The sequence below is a fragment of the Anomaloglossus baeobatrachus genome, chromosome 5 (genome assembly GCF_048569485.1).
Source record: "Anomaloglossus baeobatrachus isolate aAnoBae1 chromosome 5, aAnoBae1.hap1, whole genome shotgun sequence".
In the NCBI taxonomy this organism is placed as follows: Eukaryota; Metazoa; Chordata; class Amphibia; order Anura; family Aromobatidae; genus Anomaloglossus; species Anomaloglossus baeobatrachus.
Window position 1 is genome coordinate 256,918,886 of NC_134357.1, and position 12,958 is coordinate 256,931,843.

Below are 12,958 nucleotides of genomic sequence, written 5' to 3' on the forward strand. Positions count from 1 at the left end.
AGTTTTCCCACGTAATTACCATTCCTTGCTGCCTTCCCCTATGGAAATTGACAGCTGTAGCTGTCCTAGTGAGCTCTGCTTGAGCTGACATGAGTGTATGCGCACAGTATCCGTGCAGGAGACCAGAGAGCAATGTCTGCCGCTGACACTGTGCACTGTTCCTGCAGTGTTGGTGTGTGCATACACTATTGAGTTATCAGCTAAGCTGGCAGACGAGAGGAATGCCATCTGTGCCTGTTTGGCTCCTGGACTGACACTGTAAGTGCACATACATGTGAATTTTCAGCTCAGACAGTGCTTACTCTGGCACCGTACCTGCAATGCTGTTCTGTCGGTCATGTGACATTGTAAGTATTTCAGAACAGATTATTTCTAAAGCAGCAGCTCAAAGCTGCTTCTAAAAGAACAGCACAGTGTATGAGTGGTAAATCTGGTAAATTTTTCATCCCCCCCCCTCCCCCTCAGGACACCCATATACACTGTGTGCAGAATTATTAGGCAAGTTTGTATTTTAGTGTTCTCAATCAACCCAAAAGACTCATAAATATCAAAGCTTAAAGAAGTTGTCCAGTTACCAAAACTGTTTTTTTTTTTTTTTTCCTGATAAATCTTGCTAATATGTGCCCCTCAACACATCTATTATGTTTTTTCAGCAAAATTACCTTTTATTGTGCACTAGCAGCACATGCTCATTGCTGGCTCCAGCTCTGATGGGGTTAATCTCTCCTCTGACTTCCTGTGTTCAGTTCCTACAAGTCCCAGAATTCTTTGTGGCTCTAGGGCGGTGTCTAGCTTATCTAACACACCCACTGTGTGTAACACCCCCCTCAGCTCTCCACCCAAAGCCTCCTCCTTGCCTCTTCCCTGTGTGGATGCACTGAGAGAAATCACACAGAGACAGCAGCAGCTGCCAGCTCTGCACAACCAGGGGAAGAAAGTGTGTGTGTGTGTGTGTGTGTGCGCGCGTGCATGTACAGAAATGATTATTAGCCGGCGCAACATGTGAAAAAAATAATTGAGGAAAAAAAAGTGACGGGGTGATGAGATTGCTTTTTTCCCTCTTGCCTAGTCTGTGTGTCGTCCGTATCATCCGCAAACCACTTATGACCGGATCCTGTGGATTAAATGTGCAGCGCATGTAACCGTTATTTTACCAGATCCTTCTGCAGCGGGACACAGAATTTATCGGCCGGCGCTGGAGTCAGCTGACTCCTGATCTCACAGCCCGCACACGCTGCAATGGCTGCAGGTGGGCTCATTCACATGACCGTTCCGTTTGTCCTGGTCAGTTCCTGTTTTTTTTTGCGGCCCCACAGACAGGACCATCTTTTCAATGTCTTTTGTGTAGGATCGGATGGTACACGGTAGCACTTCCATGTGCATCCGATCCTACAAAAAAAACACATCGGATGCTGGATGTCCGCTCCGTTATTATGGAACATGTCCTATTCTGTTCCGTAATAACGAACCGTGACTCAATACAAGTCAATGGGTCCTCAAAATTCCCGGAAGCAACACAGAAGCACTTCCATGTGACTTCCGTTGGGTGCCCGTGCAGTCAGTGTCCCGCTCCCGCGGCTGCCCGCTCATCAGTGTCAGTAGCTGCCCGCACAGCAGTGTCAGCAGCCGCGGGGATGACCAGCACTACCGTCAGGAGGTTAGTAAGTTCATTACCTACAGTGATGAAGTCCTGCCCTCCTGACGTCAGCGGTCGTCACTGCCTTCTATGCCCGCCGCTTGTCACATCACCTCTCGCTGTCGACCCGAAATTGTGACTAGTGGTGACGTCACGGGCCGCTCGCGATACTTTGTTTGTGAAGGTGGCAGTCATTGAACTCGGTGACAGTGCTGCTGTTAGGACATCACACAGAGAAAAATACTTTATTAGAAATAAATACACAGACACAGTAGGGACTCCATGTTTATTACTCCCTCTCACCCCTCCACGATGGAGAGATTTCTGTACTGGTTAGAAAAACCACAAAGAACTATATCAAAAAAACACCAAAAAGGAGCCAAGACAAATGATATGTGCACACACAGAATGTGGTGAGCCTTCCTCATAAAGATGGCTGTAGCCGAGGTGCAAGATGCTGATGTCACAGCCACTCAACCTCCACACTAGAGGGGAGGGGCGGCTGCTTAGCATAAGACATGCACACTAATAAGGCTTGCACTGGGAGCCCATCATATAATGAGTGAAATGCACAGTGTCTGAACTGTGACCTATAAATGACGCCAGAAACCCAGGTCAGACGGGCTAAACAGCACTATATAGGTGCATCTCGCACGGATACACGAGACGCACAGTGTCTGAATTAAGGCCTATAAATGACGCACAACAACAGGTCCAGGCGGGTCAGTTAGCACTATGAGTACATAACACATGACAGGCTCACCATTTAACCACCTGAATTCAAAAGGTCCACACACATCCTGCAAAAATGGATAAAATGTGCCATACCTCAAATAGTGAGATATTAGTTTATATTTTGGCCCAAAATATGTAAGCTCGCAATCCGTTCGTCAAGGATTCTCACACTTGCGAGTCCCTACACTGAATAAGTTAGAATTCTGTGTGTGCACATATCATTTGTCTTGGCTCCTTTTTGGTGTTTTTTTTTATATAGTTCTTTGTGGTTTTTCTAGCTAATTCAGTGTAGGGACTCGTAAATGTGAAAATCCTTGACGAACGGATTGCGAGCTTACATATTTTGGGCCAAAATATAAACTAATATCTCACTATTTGAGGTATGGCACATTTTATCCATTTTTGCAGGATGTGTGTGGACCTTTTGAATTCAGGTGATTAAATGGTGAGCCTGTCATGTGTTATGTACTCATATAGTGTTATGTACTCATATAGTGCTAACGGACCCGCCTGGACCTGGTGTGCGTCATTTATAGGCCATTATTCAGAGATTTCTGTACGGACCATGCCAGGAGAGAGCGAGGGAAAAGAGAGCGAGGAGGGGGGGGGGGGAAGAGAGCGAGGAGGGGGGGAGGAAAAGAGAGCGAGGAGGGGGGGAGGAAAAGAGAGCGAGGAGGGGGGGAGGAAAAGAGAGCGAGGAGGGGGGGAGGAAAAGAGAGCGAGGAGGGGGGGAGGAAAAGAGAGCGAGGAGGGGGGGAGGAAAAGAGAGCGAGGAGGGGGGGAGGAAAAGAGAGCGAGGGGGGGGGAGGAAAAGAGAGCGAGGAGGGGGGGGAGGAAAAGAGAGCGAGGAGGGGGGGGAGGAAAAGAGAGCGAGGAGGGGGGGAGGAAAAGAGAGCGAGGAGGGGGGGGAGGAAAAGAGAGCGAGGAGGGGGGGGAGGAAAAGAAAGCGAGGAGGGGGGAGGAAAAGAGAGCGAGAGGGGGGAGGAAAAGAGAGCGAGAGGGGGGAGGAAAAGAGAGCGAGAGGGGGGGAGGAAAAGAGAGCGAGAGGGGGGGGAGGAAAAGAGAGCGAGAGCGGGGGGAGGAAAAGAGGGCGAGGGGGGGGGGAGGAAAAGAGGGCGAGGGGGGGGGAGGAAAAGAGGGCGAGGGGGGGGGGAGGAAAAGAGGGCGAGGGGGGGGGGAGGAAAAGAGGGCGAGGGGGGGGGGAGGAAAAGAGGGCGAGGGGGGGGGGAGGAAAAGAGGGCGAGGGGGGGGGAGGAAAAGAGGGCGAGGAGGGGGGGAGGAAGAGGGCGAGGGGGGGGGGAGGAAGAGGGGGAGAGGAGGGGGGGAGGAAGAGGGGGAGAGGAGGGGGGCAGGAAAAGAGGGGGAGAGGAGGGGGGGCAGGAAAAGAGGGGGAGAGGAGGGAGGGCAGGAAAAGAGGGGGAGAGGAGGGGGGGCAGGAAAAGAGGGGGAGAGGAGGGGGGGCAGGAAAAGAGGGGGAGAGGAGGGGGAAGAGAAGAGAGTGGGGAAAGAAGAGGGGGGGGCAGAGGTGCTCTTTCATTAACTGTCTCCACTCTGTGACTTGTGGTGCAGGTGACAGAGTGCAGACAGTTGGTCCCATGCAGCAGGACAGATGGCAGAGCACAGCGGTGACATGCCTGTCAGTGTCTTGCTGGTTGCTGCGTCCTGCAGTGCTGCTGGGAGGAGCACATGATCACACTGCCCGACACCGGCCGCTCTCCTGACATTGCAGCAGAGTGGGCGGGTGGATAGTGTGATCAGATACTTACGTGCAGGGGGGATTTCAGCTGAACAACCCCCCCCTGTACTGCACACTGGCGCCCCGTGCCTCACCATCTGCGGGACGCTAGCCAGCTCCACACTGACGTCCTCCGGCTCCTCCCCTCGATGCTGGGCTGTGCCGTGCGGTAGTCACCGCCCACAGCCCTGTCACTTAATCTGAGTGGTGCCAGCCTCCTCTGACGTACCCGACAAGTTTCAGAGCCCGGAATTGCCGGGACGTAAGAGGATGCTGGCGGCCACAGCTCCAGGGGGTCATGTGACAGGCACTGAGCGTGTAGGATAGCGCCGCTCACTCAGTGCCAGAAATGGAAATACAAGCCAATGGAGAAAATACCTAGAATTGTAAGTAGAACTCCTACAGAAAATAAAAAAAATGGGTGAACCACTCCTTTAATATTTTGGCAGTTGGAGTGGTGTTTTTTTTTTTTTTTGTTTTGTTTTTTTTTTAGATTTGGTTATCTTAGAAGGATATCTGTTTGTGCAGGTAACTATTACTGTGCAGAATATTAGGCAACTTAATAAAAACCGAATATATTCCCATCTCACTTGTTTATTTTCACCAGGTAAACCAATATAACTGTACAATATTTAGAAATAAACATTTCTGACATGCAAAAACAAAACCCCAAAAAATTAGTGACCAATAGAGCCACCTTTTCTTTATGATGACACTTAACAGCCTACCATCCATAGATTCTGTCAGTTGCGCTTGATCTGTTTACGATCAACATTGCGTGCAGCAGCCACCACAGCCTCCCAGACACTATTCCGAGAGGTGTACTGGTTTCCCTCCCTGTAGATCTCACATTTTATGAGGGACCACAGGTTCTCTATGGGGTTCAGATCAGGTAAACAAGGGGGCCATGCCGTTATTTTTTCATCTTTTAGACCTTTACTGGCCAGCCATGCTTTGGAGTAGTTGGATGCATGTGATGGAGCATTGTCCTGCATGAACATCATGTTTTTCTTCAACGATACCAACTTCTTCCTGTACCACTGCTTGAAGAAGTTGTCTTCCAGAAACTGGCAGTGGGTCTGGGAGTTGAGCTTCACTCCATCCTCAACCTGAAAAGGTCCCACAAGTTCATCTTTGATGATACCAGCCCATACCAGTACCCCACCTCCACCTTGCTGGCGTCTGATTAGGAGTGGAGCTCTCTGCCCTTTACTGATCCAGCCTCTGGCCCATCCATCTGGCCCATCAAGAGTCACTCTCATTTCATCAGTGCATAAAATCTTTGAAAAATCAGTCTTAAGATATTTCTTGGCCCAGTCTTGACGTTTTATCTTATGTTTCTTGTACAAAGGTGGTCATTTTTCAGCCTTCCTTACCTTGGCCATGTCCCTGAGTATGGCACACCTTGTGCTTTTTGATACTCTAGTAACGGTGCAGCTCTGAAATATGGCCAAACTGGTGGCAAATGGCATCTTGGCAGCTTCACGCTTGATTTTCCTCAATTCACGGGCAGTTATTTTACTCCTTTTTTGCCCGACACGCTTCCTGCGACCCTGTTGGCTGTTTGCCATGAAACGCTTGATTGTTTGGTGATCACGCTTCAAAAGTTTGGCAATTTCAAGACTGCTGCATCCCTCTGCAAGACATCTCACAATTTTGGACTTTTCAGAGCCCGTCAATCTATTTTCTGACCCATTTTGCCAAAGGAAAGGAAGTTGCCTAATAATTAAGCACACCTTATATAGGGTGTTGATATCATTACACCACACCCCTCCTCATTACAGAGATGCACATCACCTGATTTACTTAATTGGTAGTTGGCTCTCAAGCCTATACAGCTTGGAGTAGGACGACATGTATAAAAAGTATCTTTTTTTTTTTGTTCTACCCCCCCAAACCTGCTCTGTTGGCGGTTATCGCATTCATAATTCAGGTTTTGCTGTTTGTGTGATTTGTCTACAGTACTCATTTACTAAAGATAGTTTAGTTCACCAAAGAATGAATGTGATGCTGACTTAAAGAAAAAAAAAACCTCCGAAGTCTGATATGTTGGTATGTGCCCGGTTGATGGCAGTAGCTGTTCTCGATCAGTTGAATGGAGGGTGTTGCCTGCCCTGGTGCCCGGTAGAAATGTTGACGTTTAAACAATAGGACAGTGAGGTGTAAAGTTTCATACCCATATGGTGTTTTATTAAGATATGATATATAGTACTAAGGAGAATGTTTGTTTGTTATACATTGACATAAGCAATATACGGTAGATGTGTGGAATATAATAGTGTCAGTATAGGGTTAAGGTCCAGGAGACTAGAGAATATGGCATTAATAAATGGCACTAGTCCAGCAGGCATTATTCTTACAAGTATAATGGATGATGTACAGCCTGTGCTAAAGCTAATCAACTCATTAAAATCCCACATGACCAATTTTTTTAATTTTTCTTTTTTTCCTTAGCTTTTAACCATTAATAGCACTGTTTGGATGAAGCCACAGGGGTAGAAGCTTGTGCAACCATGAGCCGAGGCAAGCGTGACAGCAACTTCTCAGTCTTTGAAATAGGAGACTCCACATTCACAGTTCTGAAGCGCTACCAAAATCTGAAGCCTATTGGGTCTGGAGCACAAGGAATAGTGTGGTAAGGAATCTCGGAACTGCGCTTCTTCTATACTCGGAATTGACTTTGTGATCAGAAAATGACCTAATGTTTAATGTGAAAGGGAATCTGTCAGTAGGATCAACCCAACTAAGCCGTCTGTATGGGCATGTAGGTCATGGGAAGCTGAATAAAATAATGGCCGCAGATGGGGGGGACCCATAAATAAAATGAGGCTCGGGTACCAACAGTCTTGACCTGCTTAAGAACAAACCAAAATGTGTTCCAAGTGTAATCTTCCTGGTGTTTTACAGGAGGAGCTAATGTTTTCGAAGGAGCATCAGCGTGTGAATTATTTCCTTCACCTCATAAAGTCCTCATTCCCCTCTATTGTTATGAGTAATTGACTTGTTTTATGTTTATCCCTTAGTGCTGCGTATGATAGTGTTCTTGAGCGTCATGTTGCCATCAAAAAGCTGAGCCGGCCCTTCCAGAACCAAACTCATGCGAAGAGGGCCTACCGGGAGCTCGTACTCATGAAATGCGTCAATCACAAGAATGTAAGTCTAGCAGTCTGCCATCTCACATTCTAGATTGTATTACTGGTTTATTTATTTATTTTCACATTCTATAGCCTGATGGTGATATTCCCCTGCCATACATTTCAGCCTAGAAGACTTAGCTCTTATCCGGCTATGTTGATGGAAAATTAAAAAATATTAAGTTATGGCCCTTAGCAGACCTTGTCTGTGTCCTTAAGGGGTTAATAGAAGAGAAAGCAACTGCATGATTTCTTAAGCTGAATCGTAAAGTGGAATTTATTAACTCATTACATCACAGGTCACGTCCCTGCCTTTGATGCGGGCTCACATGCCAAGCCTGCATCTTTCCCCTCACCGGATGGCTGATTTAATCAGTGATCATGTGCCTCCTAATAACCACAAGCGCTTCATTCCCAGCTCCCACTGGCACCTTCATGACGTGATTATGGGGTTCTGGTTGGTTATCATGACCGCCAAGGGTCAGCTGATGATCCCTATGTCTGCCAATGAGTATACGCCGTCTGCAACCCAGGGTTTGTAGCAGATCATGATTACATAGGAGATTCAAATTACAAAATATGGTATCGCCGTGCTCGTAAAAAAAAAAAAGTCCAATATATCAAAATATAAGACAAATGAATCCAATCAGCAATCTGTGTAATGAGAGAGAAAAAAAAATCAAAACAGCAGAATTAGTTTTTTGGGGGCTGCCACAACATTGCAATAAGGAGGCGATCAGAAAATAACATCAGGATATGGAGGAAAGTAGGGCAGGTACTTGTGCGTGGTTAGGGGTACTTGGCTTAATCACCATCTGTGACAACCTCCTTTTTTACCTTGGACCATTAGAGAATCAGAGATTGACTCTTTTACTACTGACTGCCAGAATCCGATATTAACCACTTCTAGGCCAGATTACCAGACAATCAAATATTACCCCCCTCGTCTACTCCAGACCACCACTGAAGGGGCTGTTTCCTTAGATCAGTGTTTGAGGGAGGTTGCCATACCAGGTCATACTTTCAGGTTTTCCTTAATGTTTGCAATGTCATGTAGGATTTCCTAAAAGTCATGACATTTGGTACATGAGGTCTTGATGCTCTAGGTTACCAGTAAATGAAATCTGAGCCTGCTTTTTTGCCCTATACCAACCATCATGGGAGGAGGCATTGTTGTAGACTGATGACCACTACCCTGGTCACGAGGGCTGCTGGTGGTACTACCTTTCCTATCAGACCACCATACATGTTGGTCAGAAATCCTTCCTCGCCATATTTTCCATTAGTTTGGATGTGTCTTATATGGTAATTTATGTCCCAGATTTTATTTAATTTCTTATCTTGTGTTTTTCCCCCACCAGATAATTGGACTATTAAATGTCTTCACACCACAAAAGTCTTTGGAGGAATTTCAGGACTTGTAAGTTGTCTTTTTTATTACACAGATTCTTGATTATGGGTTGATTGTTCTTTTTCATGCTAAATCCTTTTGATGTTTGATGTCTAGCGATGTCTTTAGCAGCTTAATCTACCTTACTATGTCTGTATTCTTCCTTCCAGGTACATTGTGATGGAACTTATGGATGCCAATTTGTGCCAAGTGATACAGATGGAGTTAGATCATGAGCGCATGTCCTATCTTCTGTATCAGATGCTATGTGGTATTAAGCATTTACATTCTGCAGGCATCATCCACCGGGTGAGTTAGGCCTGTATGATGTCTATTCTTCTCACCTCAAAATTTCACATAAAAGCTAATAGTGGGTGCCAGCGTATATCTATCTTAGTATCTATCTTAGTATCTATCTATCTTAGTATCTATCTATCTTAGTATCGATCTATCTTAGTATCTATCTATCTTAGTATCTATCTATCTTAGTATCTATCTATCTTAGTATCTATCTATCTATCTTAGTATCTATCTATCTATCTTAGTATCTATCTATCTATCTTAGTATCTATCTATCTATCTTAGTATCTATCTATCTATCTTAGTATCTATCTATCTATCTTAGTATCTATCTATCTATCTTAGTATCTATCTATCTATCTATCTTAGTATCTATCTATCTTAGTATCTATCTATCTATCTTAGTATCTATCTATCTATCTTAGTATCTATCTATCTATCTTAGTATCTATCTATCTTAGTATCTATCTATCTATCTTAGTATCTATCTATCTTAGTATCTATCTATCTATCTTAGTATCTATCTATCTATCTATCTTAGTATCTATCTATCTATCTATCTTAGTATCTATCTATCTATCTTAGTATCTATCTATCTATCTTAGTATCTATCTATCTATCTTAGTATCTATCTATCTATCTTAGTATCTATCTATCTATCTTAGTATCTATCTATCTATCTTAGTATCTATCTATCTATCTTAGTATCTATCTATCTATCTATCTTAGTATCTATCTATCTATCTATCTTAGTATCTATCTATCTATCTATCTTAGTATCTATCTATCTATCTATCTTAGTATCTATCTATCTATCTTAGTATCTATCTATCTATCTTAGTATCTATCTATCTATCTTAGTATCTATCTATCTATCTTAGTATCTATCTATCTATCTTAGTATCTATCTATCTTAGTATCTATCTATCTATCTATCTTAGTATCTATCTATCTATCTATCTTAGTATCTATCTATCTATCTATCTTAGTATCTATCTATCTATCTATCTTAGTATCTATCTATCTATCTATCTTAGTATCTATCTATCTATCTTAGTATCTATCTATCTATCTTAGTATCTATCTATCTATCTTAGTATCTATCTATCTTAGTATCTATCTATCTATCTTAGTATCTATCTATCTTAGTATCTATCTATCTATCTATCTTAGTATCTATCTATCTATCTATCTTAGTATCTATCTATCTATCTTAGTATCTATCTATCTATCTTAGTATCTATCTATCTATCTTAGTATCTATCTATCTATCTTAGTATCTATCTATCTATCTTAGTATCTATCTATCTATCTATCTTAGTATCTATCTATCTATCTATCTTAGTATCTATCTATCTATCTTAGTATCTATCTATCTATCTTAGTATCTATCTATCTATCTTAGTATCTATCTATCTATCTTAGTATCTATCTATCTATCTTAGTATCTATCTATCTATCTATCTTAGTATCTATCTATCTATCTTAGTATCTATCTATCTATCTTAGTATCTATCTATCTATCTTAGTATCTATCTTAGTATCTATCTTAGTATCTATCTTAGTATCTATCTATCTATCTTAGTATCTATCTATCCTGTATATGTGGCTGCACGTGGTTAATAAGATAGGTAATCAATCTAAAAGTATTGGACAATCCCTTTAAACAGAACCTGTCACCAAATCTTGCTCTTTTATTCCCATTGCACCTGAGAACTGTTTATTTATCTATCTTAATACACTATATGGTTCCAGAGAAATGGGCGGTCTTTATGTCCTGTCATTTTTTTTAGACTTTGCCAATGGGGCGTGGCTCATATTGTAATAATGCAGAGCAGCCTAAAGACACACTCCCAGAGAATCCTGGGAGCCACACCCCCTTGTAAAGATCATAAATATGGGCTTTTTTATTTAGTGCTAATATCTCCAGAGGTTTATGGCAGATTTTGAAAACAAAACAAAAAAAATGCATATTCTGGAGAAGCGGGGATAAAAAAAAAAAAGAGGAAAAACTGTCTCGTCTTGTCCTGGTGCAGGTCCTCCTTAATGTCTTGGGCCTGGGTGGAAAGTCTTACAGGGGTTGTCGGGGCCTTTAACAGTGATGACCTATCCGGAGGAATAAGGGATGGCTCTACAGTACCCAGCCATGGCCACTGTACAGATGACTGAGCTGTGCAGTTCTGTCCAGCACCAGTATTGGGAACGGCTGATCTGTGGAGGTGTCGGGTGTCGCACCCTCTCGATCAGACATTGATGACCTTTCCTAAGGGTTGGTTTTCAGTGTCAAGGTACGTGCACACAATCCGTGTTCGCAGCAGTTTGGACGCAGCGTATTTTCTCTGCATTGTACAGTACAGGCACCATGAATGGGATCTATAGATATCTCCTGCCCACTGTGCTTGTTTGTAATGCTGCGTGCGGATTTCCTATCCACAACATGTCAATTTCTCATGAGGAGACGCTAGAGAATGCAGCGGATGCAGCTAAAATGTGCTGCATCCAGAACGCCACATGACCCTGATTATGGACACGTACCCTTAAAGTCCCACCAAACCCCTTTAATTTGACAGTCTGCATTTACAGATGGTGTTTTTCGTTTTCTATTACAGGACTTAAAGCCAAGTAACATCGTGGTGAAATCTGACTGCACCCTAAAGATCCTTGACTTCGGCCTTGCCCGGACAGCAGGGACGAGCTTCATGATGACACCTTATGTTGTGACGCGTTACTACCGAGCTCCAGAAGTGATCCTGGGAATGGGATACAAAGAGAACGGTTAGTCCCCTCCCTGCCCTCCCGCGGTCACACATACTCCTTCATGACAGAGGTCACACTTGTGAGTAGCTGTTTCATCAGTGGAGGCATCTCTGAGCACTCTTAGTCACTAGTCCTATAGTCCAGCCATCCGCTCCACCAGCAGGGGCCCAGACCATGGCTGCCTTCCTCTTACTGACATTTTCAGTGCAGTTTGCAGCTTGCCTGCTTTCTAATGTGGAAATGTCTTGACTTTCCTTGAAGTTGCAGCAGGTGAATTATTAACCTTAAGCCTTGAATGGCAATGATGGCTGCTATGCATTTGATGCTGTCAAAGAGCCCTCCAGCAAGATGGCACACCTAATGCACAGCACTGATCTCTCCATTAACCCCGGGGTGCTCAGACACACCGCCCCGGACAGGTTAATGATGTGCTAACCCATCTGCATTGCACTGTGCTCCTGTCTTTTCATGCTGACCTCTCACCTTTTTCAGGTTCTGCCTGCACTTGGCTGTTCACTTGTTTTCACTGACACCTCTTTCTCTCTTGCTTCTGCTTTTTTTTTTTTTTCTTTCTTCCACCATCTGTTTTTCCCCTCTTGCGCTGTCACCAATGATAGTGGACTTGTGGTCCGTGGGTTGCATAATGGGAGAAATGATATGCCACAAGATTCTCTTCCCCGGAAGGGACTGTATCCTTGCACACTTAAAGACGGTTGGCACCGAGCACAGTTCTTGTACTCCTTTTTTTTCATGCAGTTGTCTCTCCTGGGACTCGTGTACATCCACGTTCAGACCACTCTTTGCAATTAGGGAATTGTTCACTGCAATTGTCTAATATGTTTTCATTGTAGAAGAAGATCCTGTTGCTGAAATGACCAGAGCTGCTTCTTACCTGCAGAGTAAAGACACCGGTTTCCCCCATAAACATGAACTGTGCATGCAATGTATTAGCCCAGCCTGCTTAGTGGTGGCAGATTGTCTCCCTGTAGAGCGAAGGATGCACCATGATTGCATGTCCTCATACACGCATCTTGTGTGTGCATCCATAGGGACCAAATTGTTTCAGATGAATGGGGACTACTTCGGTAACAGTCACACCCTAATGATGATCTTAGAGGGGTTCTTTTGATTCAGCAAAGTTTTTCATATAAACTCTGTTAGCGGTAAAGAAAAACACTATGCTCTACTCACCCTTCCTGGGTCCAGCATGGAGTATTGGCTGCAGCGCTGAGCTCATGTAATAATATCTCAGTGATATATACAGCACAAGC

General features: G+C 44.0%; 1 protein-coding gene across 3 annotated transcripts in view; it reads left to right on the plus strand.

Moving 5' to 3' along the window:
- The window catches only part of MAPK8 (mitogen-activated protein kinase 8), an 85,764-nt gene that overhangs the window by 22,821 nt on the left and 49,985 nt on the right, over positions 1-12,958 (plus strand). For 2 of the 3 annotated variants that reach the window (XM_075349370.1, XM_075349372.1), the window contains exons 2-6: positions 6,561-6,741; positions 7,130-7,259; positions 8,602-8,660; positions 8,801-8,939; positions 11,540-11,705. In XM_075349370.1, the coding sequence (XP_075205485.1) occupies positions 6,620-6,741; positions 7,130-7,259; positions 8,602-8,660; positions 8,801-8,939; positions 11,540-11,705 (616 nt within the window). In that variant the 5' untranslated portion in view covers positions 6,561-6,619. Of the gene's footprint in view, positions 1-6,560; positions 6,742-7,129; positions 7,260-8,601; positions 8,661-8,800; positions 8,940-11,539; positions 11,706-12,304; positions 12,377-12,958 lie in introns of all 3 variants that reach the window. The other variant, XM_075349371.1, reaches the window with a different exon arrangement.